At 40.9% G+C, this 23,934-nt stretch overlaps 1 protein-coding gene across 2 annotated transcripts in view; it reads left to right on the forward strand.

Moving 5' to 3' along the window:
• Window positions 1-23,934, forward strand: part of LNPK (lunapark, ER junction formation factor) — a 142,150-nt gene that overhangs the window by 105,385 nt on the left and 12,831 nt on the right. For both annotated transcript variants that reach the window (XM_073633849.1, XM_073633850.1), the window contains exon 9: window positions 5,243-5,348. In XM_073633849.1, coding sequence (XP_073489950.1) covers window positions 5,243-5,348 — 106 coding nt within the window. The remainder of the gene's footprint in view (window positions 1-5,242; window positions 5,349-23,934) is intronic.

Genomic DNA, 23,934 nt, shown 5'->3' on the forward strand with positions numbered 1-23,934 from the left:
GCAAGACATTAAGGAACTGGCGAGCCTTAAATGAATGCGCGGTTCCCTCCGCCCAGTCTATGTCTGGATAATTAAAATCCCCCATTATGATAACACTTCCCATCCTTGCTGCTAATCCAATTTGTGATAGGAGATCCGTCTCCACTTCCTCCCTCAGGTTAGGGGGCCTATAGCATACTCCCAGTATTATTTTCCCCTTAGCTTCATCCCTTTGGAGCTCTACCCATAAAGATTCCACCTCCTCCCTAGCCCCCTCAGTGATGTCATCTCTCACATTCACTTGTACATTATTCTTGATATATAGGCATACCCCTCCCCCTTTTTTACCCTCTCTATCCTTGCGGTATAGGGTATACCCTTGAATGTTTGCCAGCCAATCATGAGAGCTGTTGAACCAGGTCTCTGAAATTCCCACAAAATCCAAATCCTCCTTGTACAACAGTATCTCTAGTTCACCCATCTTGTCCGCCAGGCTCCTGGCATTGGTGAACATGCCACATAGTTTAGACCGGTCGCATATTGTCCTCGTATTGGGTGTTTCAAGATTGCAACTTGGACTTGCTACTATACTCACCTTGTGTTTTTGTGCTTTGGTTAACCTACCACTAATGCCCCCAATACTACCCTCTGGAATATCTTCCGCGCTGGCTATCACTGTCTCTGGACCCTCCCCCCCATCGCCTAGTTGCCTAAGGGATGAGGGAGGGGCTGACTGGGATGCCTCTAATGTGAGGGTAATCAGCCTCTTCCTGCCAGGCAAGAACACTGAGTTGATGGGGGAAGAGGCTGTGTTATCTCACAGCTTTGTACTTCTGTGCCCCTTCAGTGGAAAGGGTGGTGGCACTGTGGATCCCCAGACAGCTTACATTGTTAAGCTAAAGCAGGCTTTCTCAACCTTTTCAGCACAGAGGAACCCTTGAAATAATTGACCGGTCTCAGGGAGCCCCTGCTAAAGATTACTGTATCTTTGACTTATGATCCATTAGTTTGATGGTCAGTGGGTTAGAATGTTCGTTACACTTGTCGTTGGGAAGCATTACCCCCGTAAAGATAGCTAAAAAGATCCATGGTGTCAATGGGAACTTATCTGAGAAGCAGAAATTGCTCATCGCTCAAGGAACCCCTAGCAACCTCTGGAGGAACCCTGATTGAGAGTCCCCAAGAACCTGAGTTTGACATTTTACTGGCAGGGTGAACTGGTATGTTTTGCAATGTAGAAGATGATGATAGAAAGCACTAGACCAGGGGTATTAAAATTCACTGAGGTCCGGTCAGTAAAAATTTCTTCCAGCCAAGGTCCGAATATCATATCAGTAGCCGTGCGCATTTTCGCATGTGCCAAACTGTATGTTGCTGCAGTACCATGCGGCTTGGTGTGGCGCGATTTTGGAAAAGGTCAAGCACTTCTTTCTCCGCGTTTCTTGCGGGTAGTGCAGCCCATTAAAATAGGCTGACCTACCCATGACGTGTGCACTTAATGCACATGTCTGAACCCATTCTTGCATCAGCATCCTTAGTCTCCACTGCACATTACAGTCCCTCCCCTCTTGCGTGTCCTCAGCTCCCCCTTTTCATCACCACCCTTTTCACAGTAATGTTCTCACACTTCCTTGACATCAACCCCCGATATTACTGTTCTCTGCCCCTATTTAAATCATCCTCCACAGTACTGTCGGTCCCCTTCACAGTACTGTCCTCGGTCCCCTTCACAGTACTGTCCTCGGTCCCCTTCACAGTACTGTCCTCGGTCCCCTTCACAGTACTGTCCTCGGTCCCCTTCACAGTACTGTCCTCACCCCCTGTAACTTCACCCCCTCCCTCACTGTCTTAACAGACTGGAGATTTGCACAGCATGTCTTGGAGGGTGGGTGTTGCAAGATAGTGATTGGTTGCTAGGACTGCCCTTCATCCTAGCAGCCTATCACCTGCTTGCTAACCTTGGGCAGCTCCTCACTCCATCCAGAACTGTCCTGCTTCCTGCTGTCGGACTTCTGAAGATTACAGAGCAAAGGCTGCTAAATGGCGGAACCACTGCAGTCCGAATGCGATGTGGTCCCGGATTTGGCCCGTAGTCTGCCATTTAGTGATACCCACACTACACTATTTGAATAGTCTTACTGTGCTTTATTTCTTCACATAACTTTCTAGTTTTTCCTTTGCAATATGATTTGAGATTCTGGTGGCTAAGAAAAGTTCAACCTTACAGTGTGTTCCTGTAAACTAAAACAATTTGCCATGTAGCCTGATTTCAGATGCAACAATTTCACGGACTGTCTAGTGTGGTTAAATGGCGGTTTGTAAATTGTCCATTTTCCAATGTACAGTTTCTGCCAAAAATTGAAAACCACTGCTAGATGAGCTTGAGTTAACTTTCTTGTGTTGATCTGTGATAGACGTGGGGTTACAAAGTGGCCACATTGTCAGATTGCACTTGTTGAAATGTGGAAATTAATGTGAGTGATTTGCTTATCTATTGATTTCTGGCCACTTACTGTGAGCTGAGCAGCTGGGAGGCCTGTCCATCTCAAGCCCGAGTAGCATATGCCAGTTTATTAAATCACTCTTAGACTCCCAGGTTTGTCACACTAAGAAGACTGGGTAAACTTTTTAGTATGTGATCATTTGTACTAAATTGTGATAGAATATGAAAGTGCTGATAAAATCAATTACACACAGATCTTACAAAGTTTTTTATGCATGCTAATCATGGACTTTTCTAGTTTGCCAGCTATTCATATAATAGACTTTGCTTCATCACTGTGCATGTGTTGCAGATCAACAAATAGGACTCATTTTTTTTTAAAATGGCTCTGTTCATATCTCACACTATTTTGTGGAAGGAAAAATCAATTCCACCCTTGTTCGCTACTGTGTTCCCATATGTTGGAAAATTAATAACCAGCAGGTAGTTGAGAGAATGCCAACCCTACAGAAATGACCATTCGTCCAGCAATGATTGCTTTGATGTTTATATTAATTGCTGTTGTCGGTAACAGCATGAGCAGCAAGATGCATGGCTGGAGAGGCCCATGATTTTTCCTTCTGAAAGAAATGGCTACGTGGTGGAAAACTGCCTAAACTACTGGCTCATGCTTTAGCACTTTGGTGGTTTTTGTAGCAAAACTGGTTTATATATATAAAATATAATGCCTCTCTAAAATTTAAGTTTCTTTCTAAGCACTGCTGGTGTCTAAAACTGCCCCATTAATACAGTTAAAAAAAAAAAACTCATTTACTTTGAAAACCTTCCTTTTTTATGTTGTCCCTCCATTCTGATATCAAAATGTACAGCAATTTTAATGTAGTCCCTCACCATCTGCTACCGGCAGTGTTGCAAAGTGGTGTCATTTGTTTGAAAGGACATCTGCAGACTACATATGAGCTGAAACCTAGGTAAAAGTGGTAATTGGTGATATTTATTTGGTTTAGTGCTGGTTCACACTTGTGAGAATTCTGTTGTCACTTGAGTGGAAACACAATCGCATGACAAGGGAAATCACATTATTTTCAATGGTGCCCATTCACATCAAGGCAACATTATTTTAGAAAAGGTTCCTGCGCTACTTTGGTGAGATTTCAGTGCGATTTGGCTCCATAAAATGCTAACTACATCCAAAGTCACACTGAAAATCGCATCAGTGTGAACTGAGCCTTAACTGTCTCTGGTTTAAAGTAGACATGTTTTCGATAAAAATCTCTACATTATATCTAAACAGGTAGTGCTAGCAATGCAGAATACACCAGCCCAGTGAATACATAGCAACCAGTTGGCTTCCAGGAGCCATTTATTATTTAGTCCAAGTTTGAAAATAAAACAAACAGTTAATACAACACGTGTCCCCTTAGGGATAAGACTGCTGGAAAGAAATTGGAATATGTTTTTTTGATGTAGTAACTTTAAATTATTGCTACCTAACCGTTCTTGAATGTAGTGGCTGCATTCATTTTTTTTTCTTTCAACCTTTTCTTTCTTTTTTACTTGAGAAATCCTGCAATTAAACTTCCTGTCATGTCCTTCTACACTTCCTTTCCTAGGGAGGCTACATTCACTCATTCCACTGAATCTATGGGGAGAGTCAGTTGTCGCTAGGCTTCACTCCTGATCAGAACTACTAATTCCTCATCTAGTGAGGCATTTTTTTTTTATTTCCCAGGTCACTGAAAAAACTGTTGGCATATTGTGGGCTTAACTGATATAATCGAGCAAAGTTGTAAGAACCGTCTGCCCAAGATAGTTATCTTTCTGTACTTGCAGAAAATGTACTTGGCCTGAAAAAAAACTAATGCATTTTTTTTTTTTTTTTACGGTGAAGAGGGTTTGCTATAGAGGAGCACTGAAATGAACATTTTGGTGCTGAAACCGAAAATGACCGTTTCTTTTAAAAAATGTTTATATATGATTGTAATGTATTCAACTTTTTAAAATTTATATCATGAATTTGAATGAATATAAAAAAATTGTTGGCCATTATTGGCACCTTAAGACTGCTTTCACACTGAAAGTGCCAGCCGTTTACACTAAAGCACTGCTCATTTTAGGAGTGCTTTTAACCCCAAAAAAGGGTTAAAAACTCCTCTTTTGCGGCGCTCTGAAAGGACTGCCCATTCATTTCACAGGGCAGGGCATTTTGGGAGTGCTAAATACAGCGCTCCCAACCCACCCCAAAGATGCTGCTTGAAGGACTTTTCCAAATGTCCCGCAAGCACACCGCCCCAGTGTGAAAAGACACACTGGAATGAATGGGAGGCCCCAGTGTATAAGGGGTCTTAGCTCAAGAAAAACTCAATAAAAATGCATCCCTTTAATTTCTATGCATGTCTTACACTGGTATGCTGCACTTCCATTGTGTTAAAAATTTTGCTGCATTTTTAGTAAAAAAAAAAAGGCACCACGCACCTCTCGTTGCATTGCATTGAAAACGCAGCAAGAACACATTAACACCCGTGTTGTGTTTGATGCGGTTTTTGAGTCACATGAAAAACGCCATAAGCACAGTAAAATCGCGTACGTTTTCAGCGCCATTATCGGCACTTTTTTCCTCTTGGCAAAATGCTCAAAAACACAATTTCTGGCTGATATGTTTTAGCCGCTGAAATTTCAGTGCATCTCTAGTTTGATGGTTAGCCGAGTGAACATACAATAGATTACTTAAAACGGTCAATCCTATAGATTGGTGTAACACCAATTAAAAAGGCGTTTAATACATACAATTTAATGTGAAACCATTGTGATCTCTCTTAGCTATTCATCCACCAGGACCTTCATTGGTAAGACCAATTCTCCCACGAGAGAGGAGTGCCATGGACAGAGTCATTGAATATCTGGTCGGGGATGGTCCTCAGAACAGGTAAAGGCATCTAATACAAAAAGTAATGTCAAGGGTATTTTTCATTTCGGTCTTTATTTTTTATTGTCCCCATTAACCTTATAACGAAATGCCAAAATGATGTATAAACTGGCGAAAGCTTGTGAGCATGGACATCGGTTGTGCAGTGCAAAAGTAATTTCAAGATTTCCGTTATGTCCTACTTTTCTAAAACCCTAAGGTGAACCTGTACTCCAAAAAAGAAAAAATTGACATCTTATAGGGAATATCTACATATTAATGTGTCCAAAGCTCACTGTACACAGTAGGTACAATGTAATTGTACTATTTCCTTTGGATCTACCAACAAGTATTTTTGCAATGGCCTGCCTGGTTGAATAGAGATTGAATGGATGACTTGGGTAGGTGCTCATATATTACATAGTTTTGGTAAGTCTACAGTTGATTGTATCGTCAGTTTGTAATGTGTATGGTGAGCCTAAGTAGAACTATACACAAATCAACCTTTTTGTCTTAAATGCTTCCTGAAAAACAGCAATACACTTCCTGATATGTGAGATAAGCTGGCCATAAATGGATTGAAATTTGGGCCAGTTCAGCAGGGATGGGCCATATTTGATCCATCTATGGCTTTCTGATTTCTCTCAAACGTGCTTGTTGGAATATTTTTTTTAAGTCAGCGCTGCAGCCAATCAGGGGTGGGGAAGAGTCCCCACTGTTTGCATACAATAACACAGTAGGGAGGATTCCTCCACCCACCTTGTTTGTGTAGATGAAGGAACCCATTCAGTTATTTTGTTCCGCCTGCTGGCTGATTAAAAAAACTGATCTATGTATGGTCAGCTTTTACCTAGGCACTCCTATGACTAAAGCATGTAGCTGTATATCTGCTCTGATAGATATTGCTGCCTGAGACTGCTAGTCTCACAAAATTTGACTGGAGATTAGATGTTGTCACTACTGCGCTGCTCCCCAATCTCCTTCGCTAGAGAGAGTGCTTGCAGTGTAGAGTACATACACGCCAAAAGTCAGCTGTGTGTGTGTTCTCTGTTGAACAGAAGCCAGTATAATAACTGGCTTCTGTTAACAGTCATGCTGGAAAACCAGCATTCAATCAGCGATTGCAGTCAGAAAACAATAGCACAGTGGATTCCTAAATCAACATCACTTCATCACTAATAAACTTCACACATATATCCAGTTTTAGGATCTCCATGCTTAACCAGTCTATGCGTCATGCATCTCTTCTGCTGCTTCTTGAATACAAATACCTGTCACCAGGGGCACGTGTAGCATAAGGAAGTAAAACCCTCTTTCATAACCAAGCGGGAGTGAAGACTAAAGTCAGTAATGAGGAAAGGTCTGCTGTGGGAAGCCTACAATCAATACTGGTGACTTTGTCCTTCTGCCTTTTCTTTGCCTATCTTGGGCACATCTTGCACAGTTTGGGTCCTCCTTAATATGATGACTGACTGCAAGTGTCCTCTTCTATACTGTTCATCACCCTTTCTTGTGATGCTGGGAATAGTACCTACCCACCATGTGTAGCTTGGGATAGAAAAAAAGCTGCTCAAGTTCTGCTCTCATTTACCGGATTCAAATTGTTTGCATAGCTCCCTGGCCAGCTCTTGTTTCACCAGCTTCAAGCCTATGTAAGTTTCTGAGAATGTCCAAATTAGATGGGGTTTGAACTACCTAGCCCTTCCCCCACTTGACAGCACTTAGGCCTGATTGTGCATCATCAAAGGCAGAAACTGTACTTGTATGCCCCTTGCTTTGGGATACAAGGTATTTGTGATGGCTCTGGCAGCATATCATTGTGTTGGCAAGAGGAGGCAGAGGTAAGAGCAGGCACCCTATGGTGCCTGCTACATAGCAGCAGTTTTCTTACAAGTTCATTAAAACAAAAAAAAAAATAAATAAAAAATAAAAAATATCTGAGAAAGGTAAGTACTGGGGGTAGAGTAGGGTCCAGTGCAATAGGTTCAATTTTTTTTATTTTCTTTATTTTTTTGGCCTCACATTTATGCATCACTGTGGTAAAGCAGAACTCGCAATTAAGCCACTTTGTAAAATGTTCAAGTGTACTATGACTTAAGTCCAATAAGGTGCATGTCACATCATGGACTTATCTATTTTTAATTTATATCTGACAGTTTTATGCAGCTCTGGGGAGATGGCCATCGCTTCATCTCTGGAGCTTGGACGCTGGACCTTCTGATCTCAACCACAGCTGTAATGTCGCATGTAGCTGCTGTGCCCACCTCTCGCTGCCTCCTTCCCAGTCAGAGCGCTTTGTATTACATGAGCTAATTCATAAAATACAAAGGCTTCTGAGAATAGGCAGCAGAGGGGGCGGGGCAGGCAGAGCTGCTGTATGTGCTTATCTCTTCTGAGTGAAGTGATAACCATCCCCGGAGCTCCATAAAACTGTCAAATGTAAATAAGGGGGATGTCCAGGAGGTTTCTTGCACCTCGGTGGACTTGACTCATAGTATGCCTGCACGTTTTACAAAGTGTCTGAATGCCTGGAGTTCAACTTTAGGTCAAGCTTCATGTCTTCAGGTTTCTTTTGTTTGCATTCTGAAATGTGATGCACTTTGCCATCCACTTCTTGTACTCCTTAAGCTGGCCTAAGATGGATCGTGTTGATCAGCCAGCTAATAAAAAATAAAAAAATTCCCCAATCCACACAGTCGAGGTAGATGCAGGAATCCTTCCTGCTGCGCTATTATATTCTAACAGCAGAGACCTGTCTGCTGCCAGAATACACCGATTAGTGTTGCAGACGAATGGCTGCAGCGCTGTTTGAACAAGAATTTTTCAACCTGTTCATTCAAGAGAAGCCAGTTTAGTAAATCGATTTCAGCAAATAAAATTCAGCAAATAATGTAGGCAATTCACCCAAAAAAGGGTCCACAAACCGTGCCAAAAATGGTGACTCTGCAAAATAAGGAACTGTGCAATAAAGGTAAAATGTGCTCATCCTCCATCACTATGCACTCATGAGATGTCTATTGGATATCCACGTAAAATTTTAGTAATCCAGCCAGGAAGTTAGCAGAAATGTACACGCTCCCCACCATAGAACATTATGATCTGGAAGGAAAGTGCCTTAAAAAAGCTCATCACACAGAGTCCAGAAGTATATATTATAGTGTAGTGTTGTATAAATGTAATCACATAAGATCAAGAATCCAGTATGAACCTCCATCGCGTGGAGTAGAGAAAATAACTAAAAAGACTTGGCTGGACTTACAAAGTTGGCCACAGTCTCCAAAACTGGAAGCGTTGGTGTGGCATCAGCATGTAGGCCCCACCCAACTAGTTTAGTGTGCATGCATCTTCAGGGAACACGCGTGATTAGTCCCGGGTCAGGTGTATACAGGCAGCAGCCTTCCACGCTATATCAAAACACCTGTTAGCACCAGCATGAAAATTCTGTCTCCCAGGTGTAGAATCAAAGCTAAGAGTTGGTAACCTTAACAAATATTGCTGCTGGTGTGTGACCAGCTATAGCCTTGCAAGCCCTAAATGTATTTTCATGTAATGTTTTGAAAGCAATTGCTATGCATAAACAAGTGTTTCATGTTGGTCTACACAAGGCAGAATAAATGTAAAAAAATTCTGGATCTATATAGGAATACATATTAGATTTCATGGATCATTAATACTTATAATAGCATTTTTATACCCATTAAATAAGTTGCAAATGTGTTAGTCAAGCAGTCATTAATTTGATCATCATTAAAATGGGGAGTGAATGAAATATAATCATGACATTGAGAGTAAAGCTTAATAGCTTTTAAAATGTGCTTTTGGGAGATGGCAAAAGATAGTAAGAATAATGTATCAGATTCTTGTGATGAAAATGGGAATTGCGTTGAATTCATTTCATTAGATTGTCATTTGTGTGCCGTAGTATACCACCTTCTTTCAACAATCACAGTGCTTGAAATGTAGATGAAGATATAGACTGATTGTTGAAGCTGCAGAACAAAATCATATTAAGGTTGTGTTCTCTTAGTGGTAAAATATATAAATACAGCGCTCACAAACAAAAACCCATAATAAGTGATAACAAAAAACAAAGTTCATACAAAACTATGAAGGTGCTTCACAAATAGTGTGTAAGAATGCAGGGAATGCTTCACATCTGGTGTGCGGAAAGTGCAGAGAATGTTGCAGAAAAATTTTCAGGTGTACCAAGACACCCCCACATGTGTCCCCACTCACCAAATCACAATGACACCCAGCTTTTCAGTTTGGGAGTCAGTAAAGGCTTGTAACGATATCCAAGGAATGTTGCAGGATGGCTGGTTCACTGATCAGATGATAAACGATTTTTTAACGTTAATACTCAGCCATACAAAAAACAGGTACCCAAAAGGGGGGACCTATAGTGAAGTATGCTAAGATTGAAAATTTATTGCGCATAAAAGGTTATACTTACAAAAGCAAGTTAAAATCAGGTATTGAAACAATCAGAGGATGCAGCAAACACCATTAACAGCGTTTCCACAAGACCGGAAATGACATCAGAACCGGAAGTGTGTCACATCAATGCATTTTCCCCTTCCACAGGGCGTCATCAAAGGACCTGTGTTCTCTTAGCTTCCCCAGTTTTGTGGGAACAGACTGCATCACATTTTCTCACATTGTTACCCTACATGTAGGTAGTTCAGGGATGCTTGAAGAAACCCAGGAAAACCTCATTCACAGGTTATGTTGAATCTCTAAGCAACTGTTTCTTCAATAAGGCAAGGAACACCGTATAAGAGGCTTGGACTGCTTTATGCCTTTTGCTGTGCCCTTGGCCCGAGCAAAGACACAGTATTCTGTAGGGAACAGGATTTGTATTTTGGCATTGCTATACTCACTGTAAAATTTTGGCTCTGTAATTTTGCTCGTGTGACAGGACAAAGTTGTAGTATAGTTCAGCTTTAACTAATATTAAAGGCCATTTTTAGAAATATCTTAAGGCACCAAAACAAGTAATCACCCCTGCCAATAGTAACCAGTCAGATATTCCCTTTCACTGAACTGACTGAAGTATACTAGCAACGGGTTAATCTGATTTGCTGCATTTTCCTTGTTGATATTGGTCTTATTTCTAGAAACTATGATCTTGGAAAGCTCATATCAACTGAACCAGACCTCTTCTTCCACTTATTTTTCTTTGCGGATTTTAAACTGGCTGCTTTGGGTTTTCTGTGACCCTTCTTAAGCCTAGTACATACTGCTAATTTTTTTTAGTTCAACCCAGCGTGCTGAACAAAAAAGAAAAAAAAAACTGCCAGCTCAGGTCGGAGCCGCTGTACTAACAAACCAATGTTGGTACATCGATCTCCCCTGCTGTTGTCCCCCCACCGCCAGAATACAATGGTCAGCGATCGGAGCCATTGGGAGTCAGTCGGCAGATCTTTTTCAATCATGCCCCTTCGACAGATTGGCTGCAGTGCACACGGGCCAAATGGCGGCCAGTTTCTATTTGAACCGGCCGCTGCCACACCACTTTCGGGCCGTGTGTATGAGGCTTTAGCATTAGACCATATCCCTTAATGAAGCAGTAGGCCAAATTGAGTAAGGAAAAAAACCTTCAAGACCCACATTGTTTTGAGGGGCACATCTGCTTTAATGACCAGAGTGCTATATACCGTATTGGCGTATAACACGCGCCCCAAGTTTAGGAGGGAATTTTAAGGAAAAAACTTACATTTAAATGCCCATCAATACAGCCTTATTAGTGTCCATCTGCAGCCTTTCACAACGTCCTTTGCAGCCTTGCCAGTGTCCTTTGCAGCCCTGCCCAGGCTGCAGTTAAACTGCAGTGACTTGTCAGTGTCACTGCAGTTTGAAAATGGCGCCGAGATACACAGAGCCAGTCCTCAGCTCCTCTCAAAGTCCCTCCCTATGATGGACATAACACAGGTCCAATGGCGGGACTGGGCGTGACTGTGAGCGGAGCCAAGCACCGCCCATATACATACATAGCCGAGTGTACTCGGCTAGGTTCGGTTATCTCCGCTCACAGTCAGGCCCAGTCCCTGTGTTATGCCCATCATAGGACGGGACTGAGCGGAGCTAGCTGAGTACACTCGGCTATGTATGTATATCGGCGGCCGGCGCTTGCGCCGCACAATCAGCGGCGGGGATCAGCATATAACACGCACCCACGATTTCCCCCTGAATTTAAGGGGAAAAAAGTGCGTATTATACGCCGATAAATATGGTAATCTTTTTCTGAAATTAACATTATAGTACCCATTACACCATATTATGACGAAAGGGATACAAAGATATTTCTTGAAGAATTCAGCTGCAAAATTATGTAAGATGGGGGTAGTATTTCTCAGCTAGAGAGCAGCTGAGGGTGTAATCCATTGTAAACTCTTAAACAAGATGAGGGCCACATGAGGAGAGGGCTTGCATGTGGTTCTAAAAACACTGGTTTGAGGTCCCTGCCTTTGATCATTTTATATACTAGACTCTGCAATTTGCATTTAACTGGCTTTTCCAAAATCACTTGCAGTGCATCCGGTAAGTATTTACAGCGCTTCACTTTTTCACATTTTGTTATGTTACAGCCTTATTTCAGAATGGATTCAATTCATTAGTTTCCTCCAAAATTCTACAAACAATACCCCAATATCACAACGTGAAATTAGTTTGAAATCTTTGCAAATGTATTAAAAATAAAAGAATAAAAAAAATGTGCATAAGTATTCACAGCCTTTGCCATGACGCTCAAAATTGAGCTCAGGTGTATCCTGGTTTCACTGATCATCCTTGATGTTTCTACAGCTTCATTGGAGTACACCTGTGGTAAATTCACTTGGTTGGACATGATTTGGAAAAACGCACACCTGCCTATATAAGGTTCCACAGTTAGAGGAACTGCAGTCTGCTCACATAATTTTGTAATAAAAAAATCTTTGCCATTCTGAAGCTTCCCTCCAACCACTTTGCATATTTTATATATACTGTGATTCTGTACATGCCAAGTCTGGCTTCATCAATTTTAACTGGGCAGCTGAAGCTGCTGCCTGTTAACTTCCTGGATTTACACAGGCACACCTCCAGCTCTGCAGCTCTCATTGGCCCTCTTATGGTTCACCCCCTCTCCCTTCCTGGCAAACTTACATTAGCTTTTGTATAATTGATAGTAAATGTAGCGCTATGTGTAAAAATATATATAAAGTGCAAATCTCTAAAATAAATAAATCCTACATATAAATGAATAGGCCATAAAATGAAGAATTGAAACGTGAACAACTCTTCTTGTGATCAGTGTATCCACACAATTCCACCACAGTGATTGTTCGTCCTCAAAAGGAGTGCACACCACCACCAGTATAAATGCGTGCTCACGTCACCAGATGAGTCAAAACTCATATGTGGATCTCCCCAGGAGCTCTTTGCTCTCACTTTCTCTTCCCAATCAATGGTGGGTAATCCAGATGGCTTTTTCTTAATGGTAACTCAGCTCATTAACATCCAAAGAAACAAGTCACCTCCCAGCTTCCATGAGTTCAGGACATGTAAATAATAAGTATAGAGATCATAGTGTTCTCCTTATACAAATTTATTCAAATCCTCCAAACAGACAAGTTGCACTTACAAGATAAAAACTTTTAAAATCACATATAAACCTCCAGAGTAGCACCGCCGTGTCCACATACATAGTGCCTGGCTGAACGTCACTATCAGCACCTCCCTTCTAGACGCATATCGGCCAATCACAGGCCTTCCTCAGCAGATGGGTGGGCTGATCCCTCTAAACTAATTTGTAGTGTATCCTTGCTATAGCAACCCTCCGGGCGTCGCCGCGGCTCAGACTGCTGTGCAGAAAGAACCTGTCTGCCTGTGTCTCCAGGACACACAAATACCAAGACCAGGGAGTGTGTCTCTCACTGCTAACTTGCAGCAAGATCTTAACCTTTCTAAGCACTCGCAGACCTACATGACAATCTCCGGTTACAATCTATCATAAGCTAAGCATAATTACATTCAAATAAACTACCTATACTAACAATCTAAAATTACATAAAAATGCCCTGTTTATTATAAACCAACAAAATTATATATGTTACGGGACTAAATTGATTTAGAATTACTATTCATATATTTTAAATAAAAACAGCGTACTTCATATATACGTGTGTGTGTGTGTGTGTATATAGGGTCACCACTCCCATAACCAACAGACATATGTAAATTATATGTGTGTGTATATATGTATATATATATATATATATATATATATATATATATATATATATAATTATATTTTTTAAAAATATATATCATGTACATAATGAAATTAAAAAAAAAAAAAATTTTTTTAAATTTTACTACTAAGTTTTGTACATATCATTAGGGGTCACCTAAAAGCGCCCATTATATATGAAACAGTTCAGATCAAAATCCATATTGTGCCCCCTGGGCGTTAAAACCTGGGTCTCATATATCCAAGCTAATTCACGTTGGCTTAATTGTCTTATGAAATTACCCCTCCTCCAGTGATTTACCTTTTCTATGGCCCAAAACTTTAACTCACTGGGATTTCTATCATGGACTTCCCTAAAATGTTTAGAGACACAATATTCATTTTTTTCCTTTTTTGATCGTGTTGATGTGCTCACACACCCTAACCAGCAGAGGTCTAGATTTTCGACCTACATACTGGAGTTTGCATGAACACACCAACATATATACAACCCCTTCAGAAGAACAAGTGATGAAATGTTTTTATCTTGTGTACTTTACCCGTGGCTATGGCCACAAATTCACAATTCTTTTTTGGATTACTTCCTTTAGTTGTTCTGCAGGCCAAACGCTTTCCACAGGCATAAAAGCCAGTTAGGAAGGGAGTTAGGGTCCCTACAGTATTATGTTTGTTCGGGGGGTCTAGGGCTCCCGGGGCTAAAATATCTTAGGTTGGGTGCTTTTTTTTGTACACAAATGAGGGGTGCTCAGGCAGAACACCACCCAATAATTTATCTCGTAGTAATACACTCCAGTGTCTCCTAATAATAATGTCAATTTTATTCTTTTGAATATTATAACTCAGCACAATCCTGTATTCATCTCCCTCCTTTTTAGGTACCTTTTTCTTTAGTAATTCATTTCTGTCCATATTTCTCACCTCTTCTACTTTTTGTAAAAATTTCTCCTCAAAACTAGAAAATTAATTTCCTGGAGAAAATGAGTGGGCATGCTGAATAGCTGAATTGCTAAAGCTAACTGGATGAATAGCTTAAATCCGTAAGAAGAAGTTGAAGTGAGAATAGTTGGAAAAGTAAGAATGGTTTTAAAATAAACATGAATTTCATTAAAGTTTAACACCGCTAATGGATGAAAAATGTGGAATATTTAAAGGTTTTTTGAAAAGCTTTTTGATCATTAATCCCCACACCTAATGAGTGAGAGACAGTGTGAGAGAACCCTTCAAACAATCCTTAATCCACAACAGTACATGCTATCGAGACAGCGACTTCACCGTTAGACACACGGCCTTTGTGAACGTATCGGTATAAAATTTATGTTGATAAACTTAAAAATGTGGGCTGTGCGTTTCTCTGGGAAATGTGAAGAATTTTATACAGGACAGTCAATGGAAGAAAGTGTAGAACTCTTGTCATTTGGAAGATAAACCAGCCAATAGTAAAAGGCGTATCACAAAACTGAGCAGATTGCCCGAAACTAGACAAAAATACCTAAGTTTTGATGTATAAATTGTGTATGACAAGTAGATCTTGTGGGTGTGAGAGCAATTTATAGAGAAGGAACTAAGATTTTTGTAAGGTTCTGTGCTCTAGCTATGACATCATCCACTCTAAGCAGCCCAATACGCACTGTTTAATCGATAAAATTTCCTGAAATGATCACTAAACTTAAACAGCTTTTTCACGAAAACTGTAAAAGATATCAAACTGAAAAGATATAGACAGCTGAATATTTTGTGAACATTTTAAAGTTTGGCGTCTGTAGGTGAAAGTATGAAGGAGCTGAAACTTTTGGGAGCGGAAGATTATTTTAACCACTTGAGCCCCGGACCATTATGCTGCCTAAGGACCAGAGGTCTTTTTCCAATTTGGCACTGCGTCGCTTTAACTGCTAATTGCGCGGTTATGCAATGCTGTACCCAAACGAAATTTGCGTCCTTTTCTTCCCACAAATAGAGCTTTCTTTTGATGGTATTTGATCACTTCTGCAGTTTTTATTTTTTGCGCTATAAACGGAAAAAGACCGAAAATTTTGAAAAAAAATGATATTTTCTACTTTTTGTTATAAAAAAAATCCAATAAACTCAATTTTAGTCATACATTTAGGCCAAAATGTATTCGGCCACATGTCTTTGGTAAAAAAAATGTCAATAAGCGTATATTTATTGGTTTGCGCAAAAGTTATAGCGTCTACAAACTAGGGTACATTTTCTGGAATTTACACAGCTTTTAGTTTATGACTGCCTATGTCATTTCTTGAGGTGCTAAAATGGCAGGGCAGTACAAAACCCCCCCAAATGACCCCATTTTGGAAAGTAGACACCCCAAGGAAATTGCTGATAGGCATGTTGAACCCATTGAATATTTATTTTTTTTGTCCCAAGTGATTGAATAATGACAAAAAAAAAAAAAATATTTACAAAAAGTTGTCACTAAATGATATATTGCTCACACAGGCCATGGGCCTATGTGGAATTGCACCCCAAAATATATTCAGCTACTTCTCCTGAGTACGGGGATACCACATGTGTGGGACTTTTTGGGAGCCTAGCCGCGTATGGGACCCCGAAAACCAATCACCGCCTTCAGGATTTCTAAGGGTGTAACTTTTTGATTTCACTCTTCACTGCCTATCACAGTTTCGGAGGCCATGGAATGCCCAGGTGGCACAACCCCCCCCCAAATGACCCCATTTTGGAAAGTAGACACCCCAAGCTATTTGCTGAGAGGCATATTGAGTCCATGGAATATTTTATATTTTGACACAAGTTGCGGGAAAGTGACACTTTTTTTTTTTTTTTTTTTTTTTTTGCACAAAGTTGTCACTAAATGATATATTGCTCACACAGGCCATGGGCCTATGTGGAATTGCACCCCAAAATACATTTAGCTGCTTCTCCTGAGTATGGGGATACCACATGTGTGGGACTTTTTGGGAGCCTAGCCGCGTACGGGGCCCCGAAAACCAATCACCGCCTTCAGCGTTTTTAAGGGCGTGAATTTTTGATTTTACTCTTCACTGCCTAACACCGTTTCGGAGGCCATGGAATGCCCAGGTGGCACAAACCCCCCCCAAATGACCCCATTTTGGAAAGTAGACACCCCAAGCTATTTGCTGAGAGGCATGGTGAGTATTTTGCAGCTCTCATTTGTTTTTGAAAATGAAGAAAGACAAGAAAAAACTTTTTTTTTTTTTTCTTTTTTCAAATTTCAAAACTTTGTGACAAAAAGTGAGGTCTGCAAAATACTCACTATACCTCTCAGCAAATAGCTTGGGGTGTCTACTTTCCAAAATGGGGTCATTTGGGGGGGTTTTGTGCCACCTGGGCATTCCATGGCCTCCGAAACTGTGATAGGCAGTGAAGAGTGAAATCAAAAATTCACGCCCCTTAGAAAGCCTGAAGGCGGTGCTTGGTTTTCGGGGTCCCGTACACGGCTAGGCTCCCAAAAAGTCTCACACATGTGGTATCCCCGTACTCAGGAGAAGCAGCAGAATGTATTTTGGGGTGTAATTTCACATATTCCCATGGCATGTTTGAGCAATATATCATTTAGTGACAACTTTGTGCAAAAAAAAAAAAAAAAAAAAAAAAATTTGTCTCTTTCCCGCAACTTGTGTCGCAATATAAAATATTCCATGGACTCGACATGCCTCTCAGCAAATAGCTTGGGGTGTCTACTTTCCAAAATGGGGTCATTTGGGGGGGTTTTGAACTGTCCTGGCATTTTATGCACAACATTTAGAAGCGTATGTCACACATCACCCACTCTTCTAACCACTTGAAGACAAAGCCCTTTCTGACACTTATTTTTTACATGAAAAAGTTTTTTTTTTTTTGCAAGAAAATTACTTTGAACCCCCAAACATTATATATTTTTTTAAAGCAAATGCCCTACAGATTAAAATGGTGGGTGTTTCATTTTTTTTTTTCACACAGTATTTGCGCAGCGATTTTTCAAACGCATTTTTTGGGGAAAAAACACACTTTTTTAAATTTTAATGCACTAAAACACACTATATTGCCCAAATGTTTGATGAAGTAAAAAAGATGATCTTAGACCGAGTACATGGATACCAAACATGACATGCTTTACAATTGCGCACAAACGTGCAGTGGCAACAAAATAAATACATTTTTAAAAGCCTTTAAAAGCCTTTACAGGTTACCACTTTAGATCTACAGAGGAGGTCTACTGCAAAAATTACTGCCCTCGATCTGACCTTCGCGGCGATACCTCACATGCATGGTGCAATTGCTGTTTACGTTTGACGACAGACCGCCGCTTGCGTTCGCCTTAGCGCAAGAGCAGGGGGCGACAGGGGTGCTTTTTTTTTTTTTTTTTTTTTTTTTCTTTATTATTTTTTTGCTTTTTTATCTTATTTTTAAACTGTTCCTTTCATTTTTTTTTTTTTTAAATCATTTTTATTGTTATCTCGGGGAATGTAAATATCCCCTATGATAGCAATAGGTAGTGACAGGTACTCTTTTTTGAAAAAATTGGGGTCTATTAGACCCTAGATCTCTCCTCTGCCCTCAAAGCATCTGACCACACCAAGATCGGTGTGATAAAATGCTTCCCCAATTTCCCAATGGCGCTATTTACATCCGGCGAAATCTAAGTCATAAAATGCTCGTAGCTTCCGGTTTCTTAGGCCATAGAGATGTTTGGAGCCACTCTTGTCTCTGATCAGCTCTATGGTCAGCTGGCTGAATCACCGGCTGCATTCTCAGGTTCCCTGTTGAGACAGGAGAGCCAGAGAAAAACACGGAAGACGGTGGGGGGGGGGGGGGCATTCCCTCCCACGGCTTGTAAAGGCAGTCTAGAGGCTAATTAGCCGCTAGGATTGCTTTTACATGAAAGCCGACCGCTGGCTGAAAAGAATGATACCAAGATGATACCTAAACCTGCAGGCATCATTCTGGTATAACCACTCAAAGTTGTGAATGGCGTACCTGAAGACAAAAAAATGGTTAACAATAAAGCACAGTAAACAATAAAGTATAAATAATTACATACCTGAAAAACAAACATGATAAAACATAATAACAATAACAATAACAATAAAACACTGCAGAATAGAATACAGTAAAAAAAGAGCAGAACAATAGAGAGAGAATAGAGAGAGAGAACAATAAAACGACAACTATTTTTTTTTATTTTATATATATTTTTTTTTTTTTTACACTTTTTTTGTAACTAACTTTTATAACTGTAACCGGTTCCAGGTTCGGGTCTCTCAAAATGCGATGGCATCTTGGGAGACCCTGTGAAAGTGTGCCTAGTCTGTGCAATGCTGTACCCTACGCTAATACTCAACTAGTGTATGGTAGCGTTCAAAACATTCACCAATGCAAAGACCAGGATTGTCAGGACAGAAGGGACAATAATAGCGGGTGTCACGCCTATATCCGCGTTTGCTGCAGACACAACATCTTTTTGGGGGGGGTTCGTTGGGTAGGGGTACTCGGGAGCACATAAAAATGCCTCTCATGCAGCCGACTGCATTTCGTTGGGGGATGTGAATGGGGGAAGTACGGGCGCTGCAGAAGTGGTGGGTTCCCAATTAGGATTGGCGAATGCAGCAGGAAGGGCACTATGGGCACGACGGGCCTGTGTTTGTCTTTTTGGTGGCAGCGGGACACTACTTGTGCTTGTCACCTCACCAGCTTGAACTGCACTTATGGGACTCGCCACGTCACCAAGTGTTACTGCAGTGCTGGTTTGACTACGACCGGGGTGTACTAGGCCGCTGGTGCTTGCCAGTTCAATAAAAAGCTTCCAAAAAAACTGTTAGCGATCGCAGGGATCAGGCCTGACTCTGCGAACGCTGCAGTTATGCGTTTAGTGTTTTGTAAGTGACAGTGATCGATCGATACTGCACTTGGGTGGGCTGGACTGGGCCGGGCGGAGGGGCAAAACGCAGGTGCTAGCAGGTATCTGGGTTGATCCCGCTAACACTGCGTTTTTGGGAACCCTAAACTGCTGGGGACGCTAGTATAGATCTGATCTGATCGGATCAGATATTGATCCGTTCAGATACTATACCACTAAAGGAGGCGTATGCTGCGTGCGTGGGTGTTAGCGGTACTGGCGCTAACCTGACGCTGCCTGGGGCCGGTGCTTGCTAGTTCACCAAAATGCTACCAAAAAAACTGTTAGCGATCGCAGGGATCAGGCCTGACTCTGCGAACGCTGCAGTTATGCGTTTAGTGCCTTGTAAGTGTCAGTGATCGATCGATACTGCACTTGGGTGGGCTGGGCTGGGCCGGGCGGAGGGGCACAACGCAGGTGCTAGCAGGTATCTGGGCTGATCCCGCTAACACTGTGTTTTTGGGAACCCTAAACTGCTGGGGACGCTAGTATAGATCTGATCAGATCAGATATTGATCCGATCAGATACTATACCACTAAGGGAGGCGCATGCTGCGTGCGTGGGTGTTAGCGGTACTGGCGCTAATCTGACGCTGCCTGGGGCGACGCATATCACCGCCGGGCGATCAGGGGGCTAAACCTTTATTAGGTAATAAACGGCGGGTGCCCTGACACTATAAAAAATAAACGAACTAACCTGCGTCACCCGTAACGGTTATACGGTGATCAGTGGTGAAAGGGTTAACTAGGGGGCAATCAAGGGGTTAAAACATTTATTAGGTAGTATATGGGGGTCCCTGTCACTATAAAACGCTGACGGCGAACCTAAATATTTACCTCACTAACTAGCGTCACCAGCGACACTAATACAGCGATCAGAAAAATGATCGCTTAGCAACACTGGTGACAGGGGGTGATCAAGGGGTTAAAACTTTATTAGGGGGGGTTAGGGGGGTACCCTAGACCTAAAGGGGGGTAATACTCACTGTCCCAACACTGTAACTGTCACAAACTGACACTATGCAGTAATCAGAAAAAAAAAAAAAAAAAAAACCTGCTGGTGTCAGTTTGTGACAGGGGGGGGGGGTGATTGGGGGGGGATCGGGGGGCGATCGGGGGGGGGATCGGGGTGTTTTGTATGCCTGGCATGTTCTACTGTGTGTGTAGTGTGTTGTGCACTCACATTGATGTCTTCTCCCCTCGGCGCTGGAACGGAAAATACCGAGCCGAGGGGAGATGACATCATTTCCTTTGCTGCTGTTTAGCATACAGCAGCAAAGGAGTGTTCCCATTGGCCGGCGGCGATCGCGAGGGGGGGGCCACGAACGGATGGCCTCCCCCTCATCTCGGATCGCCGGGGAACAGAACGGGACCGCTTCGGGCACCGGGGGGGGGTCCGATCGGACCCCCCACCCGCGAGAGGCAAATCACGTACATGTACGTGATTTTGCCTGCCCGTGCCGCCTTGCCGACGTAAATCGGCGTTAGGCGGTCCTTAAGTGGTTAAGGATTTGAAGCATGCTCTCATTCACTTAAAAAAAGTGTTAAAAAGCTTAATATTTTAAAAATTATAAATAGTAGAAAAAAAAAGTTGAAGCCCCATCATTAGCTGAAAGATGAACATTTTAAAAGTTGAATGGTTTTAATTATGGCTGCAACTAACGATTATTTTCATAATTGATTAGTTGGCCGATTATTGTTTCGATTAATCGGTTAATAACCTTAAAAAAAAGTGTGGTGTATAATTTAGTTAATATGTAAAGTTTAAAAAAAAGGCAATTTATTCTTAAATATCTCTATGCTGTGGTAAATATAAATAACCAACTATATGGTTAGGGAGTAAAATCTTTAATCCTCTCTGAGAATAACAGACAGAAGAGATATACTCTATATACTATTAGAGGTTGAATCTGGTAAATATCATCAGACTCAGATCAAATTTTTTTATTTAAAGAAAAAAAAAATTCTAGACTGTTTTGCAGATTTTCAAACAGAACTGTAATATTACATGCTTTTCTGCAGCTTCTCCATTGAAGTATATTGAACCAAAAAAGCACCCTTTCCAAATACACAGCAGCTGAAAAAAGCCTAAATATGAACGTTAAATGAACTGTAGTGCATTTCTGCAAAAAGCACCAAAAACACATGGGTGGGAACCAGGCCTAAGACATTTAGTAAGATAATGGAGTTAAAAAAAAAAAAAAAAAAAAATTAGCCCTTCTTTTTTTTACTGTGCAACATTGAAAGTAATATTTACAGTAGAGATTTTTTCCCTTTTTTTTTGTACTATATAGGGCTAATTTTAGCTTTTTTAACCCCATTGTTACTGGCCAATTAATCGATTACGAAAATAGTAATCGATTAATTGTTGATTAATCGATTAGTTGTTTCAGCCCTAGTTTTAATAGCTGAAAGTATGCGGAAGTTACACAGAGCCAAAAAACGTTCGGAATAATAATGTGATTGAAAATAAATTCGAATAACAATAGAGGGACTGCTGAAGCAGTCCCACTAAATAGCAGCTTGTTCCTCCAAAATCCTCCGCCTTGGAGCAACTCCTTTTGAGTCTAACAAATTGACCCCTGGGTATACAACAACCAAGTTCGATGATAACTATCAATGGCTATATAGCCGTTTCTATCCGTGGGCTTACTATATTTTTTTGTAAAGATCTTCCCCTCTTGTACATATATTTCCACATCTAGGAATACCATTCTGTTTCTATCATAGTTCCAAGTTAATTTAATATTCTTCTCATTTAGGTTCAATCTATCCATGAAGGAGTGGAGACTAGGCTCATCTCCTCTCCAAATCAAAAACAGGTCATCTATAAATCTATAGTAACCTATCAGTTCTTCTGGTTTATCTTAAAAAAACTGCTTTTGACTCCTAGTGTGCTAAAAACAGGTTAGCCACACTTGAAGCAAAACAAGCGCCCATAGCTACCCTGGTCTTCTGTTAATAATAATCTCCATCATACTAGAAGTAGTTATGTAAATGTCCAAATTCTAAACCCTGCAGAAGGTATTTACGCTGCTTAATTTCCAAAGAGGAGTTATTTAGCGCCCATTTTGCTGCATTCTTTGCATCTTTATGTTTAATTATCGTGTATAGTGAACTTATGTCCGCTGTAACTAAGAAAAAAGGAGAATTATCCATAATAATAGTACTTACATTTTGTAATATGTGCTTCGTGTCCTTTAACTAAGCAGGTGTAGACGTTACTAGGGGTTGTAAAAATAACTCCAGGTACTGACCTAATCTGGAGGTTAAAGAATTAACCCCATTTACGATAGATCTTCCTGGAGGTCTCAAATTATGTATTTTAGGGAGAAAATATCTGATGGGGGTACGACATGAGGATGGATATAAATATTCAGCTTTTTTTACATAAAATATTTGTCCAATCCTATAGTTACCAACACGGACAACTTGTTTCTTTGTTATTTTACTGGATTAGACAACAGTAATTCGTACGTATCTGTGTCACCCAATAATCTTTCCATTTCTCCCTTTTAATATGTACGAGACATTACAACCCCCCCCCCCTTATCCACTGGTCTGATCCCCACCTTTCTTTTTTTCTAAAGTGCGGATCCCTTGTTTAATGTGTTCTGGATCTGACCCTTTTCGGATCTTTAATTGTTCGAGATCATGCATTACCAGATTCTTGAAAACTTCCTAAACTTATTATCAGGAACGGGTGGATTAAATATGGATCTGTTCCGTAATCCTGTACCAGTCATGGAATTTTGGGTAGGCAAATTGGTAGTGTTGGAAATAAAATATTTTTAAATATTTTCTCATATACTTCTGTATGTTAACATAGGTGTCAAATTTGTTAAGCTTTTTAGTAGGGGCAAATTTGAGTCCCTTATCCAGCACTCTTATTTCATTACTATCCAGGGGGACACCACTTGAGTTGAAAATCCCTTCCCCTATTGGTGCTTTCTTTTTTTGGATTTTCCTTCTGGCTCTCTTACCTCTCCTTTTCCTTCTGCTCCATAGGTCTTTCCATTGTATGTTTCCTCTTGCACCTCCCTGTCTTAAAAAATCTTGGTCAGCTTCTTCCACATATCCATCTAATGGTGCATATCTATTCTGCTATCCTGTTTCCTGTTGAGATCCATAGTAATCCTCCTGCGATCTATCATAACCCTGTTGGGGTCGATCATAAAAATGGGTGCGTGAGCACATCAACACGATCAAAAAAGGAAAAAAAGAATATTGTGTCTCTAAATAATTTAGGAAAGTCCATGATAGAAATCCCAGTCAAAGTTTTGGTGAAAATAAGTGTAGCGCTAGAAGTAATAACTACCTATATGCATCCAAACCGTTCCAAGCAGGTAGGCGGGATGGGTGCAATAGGAAACAGTGATAGTATAGGGTAGTGAACCTCACAAAATATGTAGAAAAGCTAATACAAAAATGGGACAAATGTCCACAAATAAAGTGTCCAATAGTGGGAGGCCTAGCTCCTCAATCTTCAACCGAAATGGGAGATG

Source organism: Aquarana catesbeiana, linkage group LG06 (assembly GCF_042186555.1).
Source record: "Aquarana catesbeiana isolate 2022-GZ linkage group LG06, ASM4218655v1, whole genome shotgun sequence".
Lineage (NCBI taxonomy): Eukaryota > Metazoa > Chordata > Amphibia > Anura > Ranidae > Aquarana > Aquarana catesbeiana.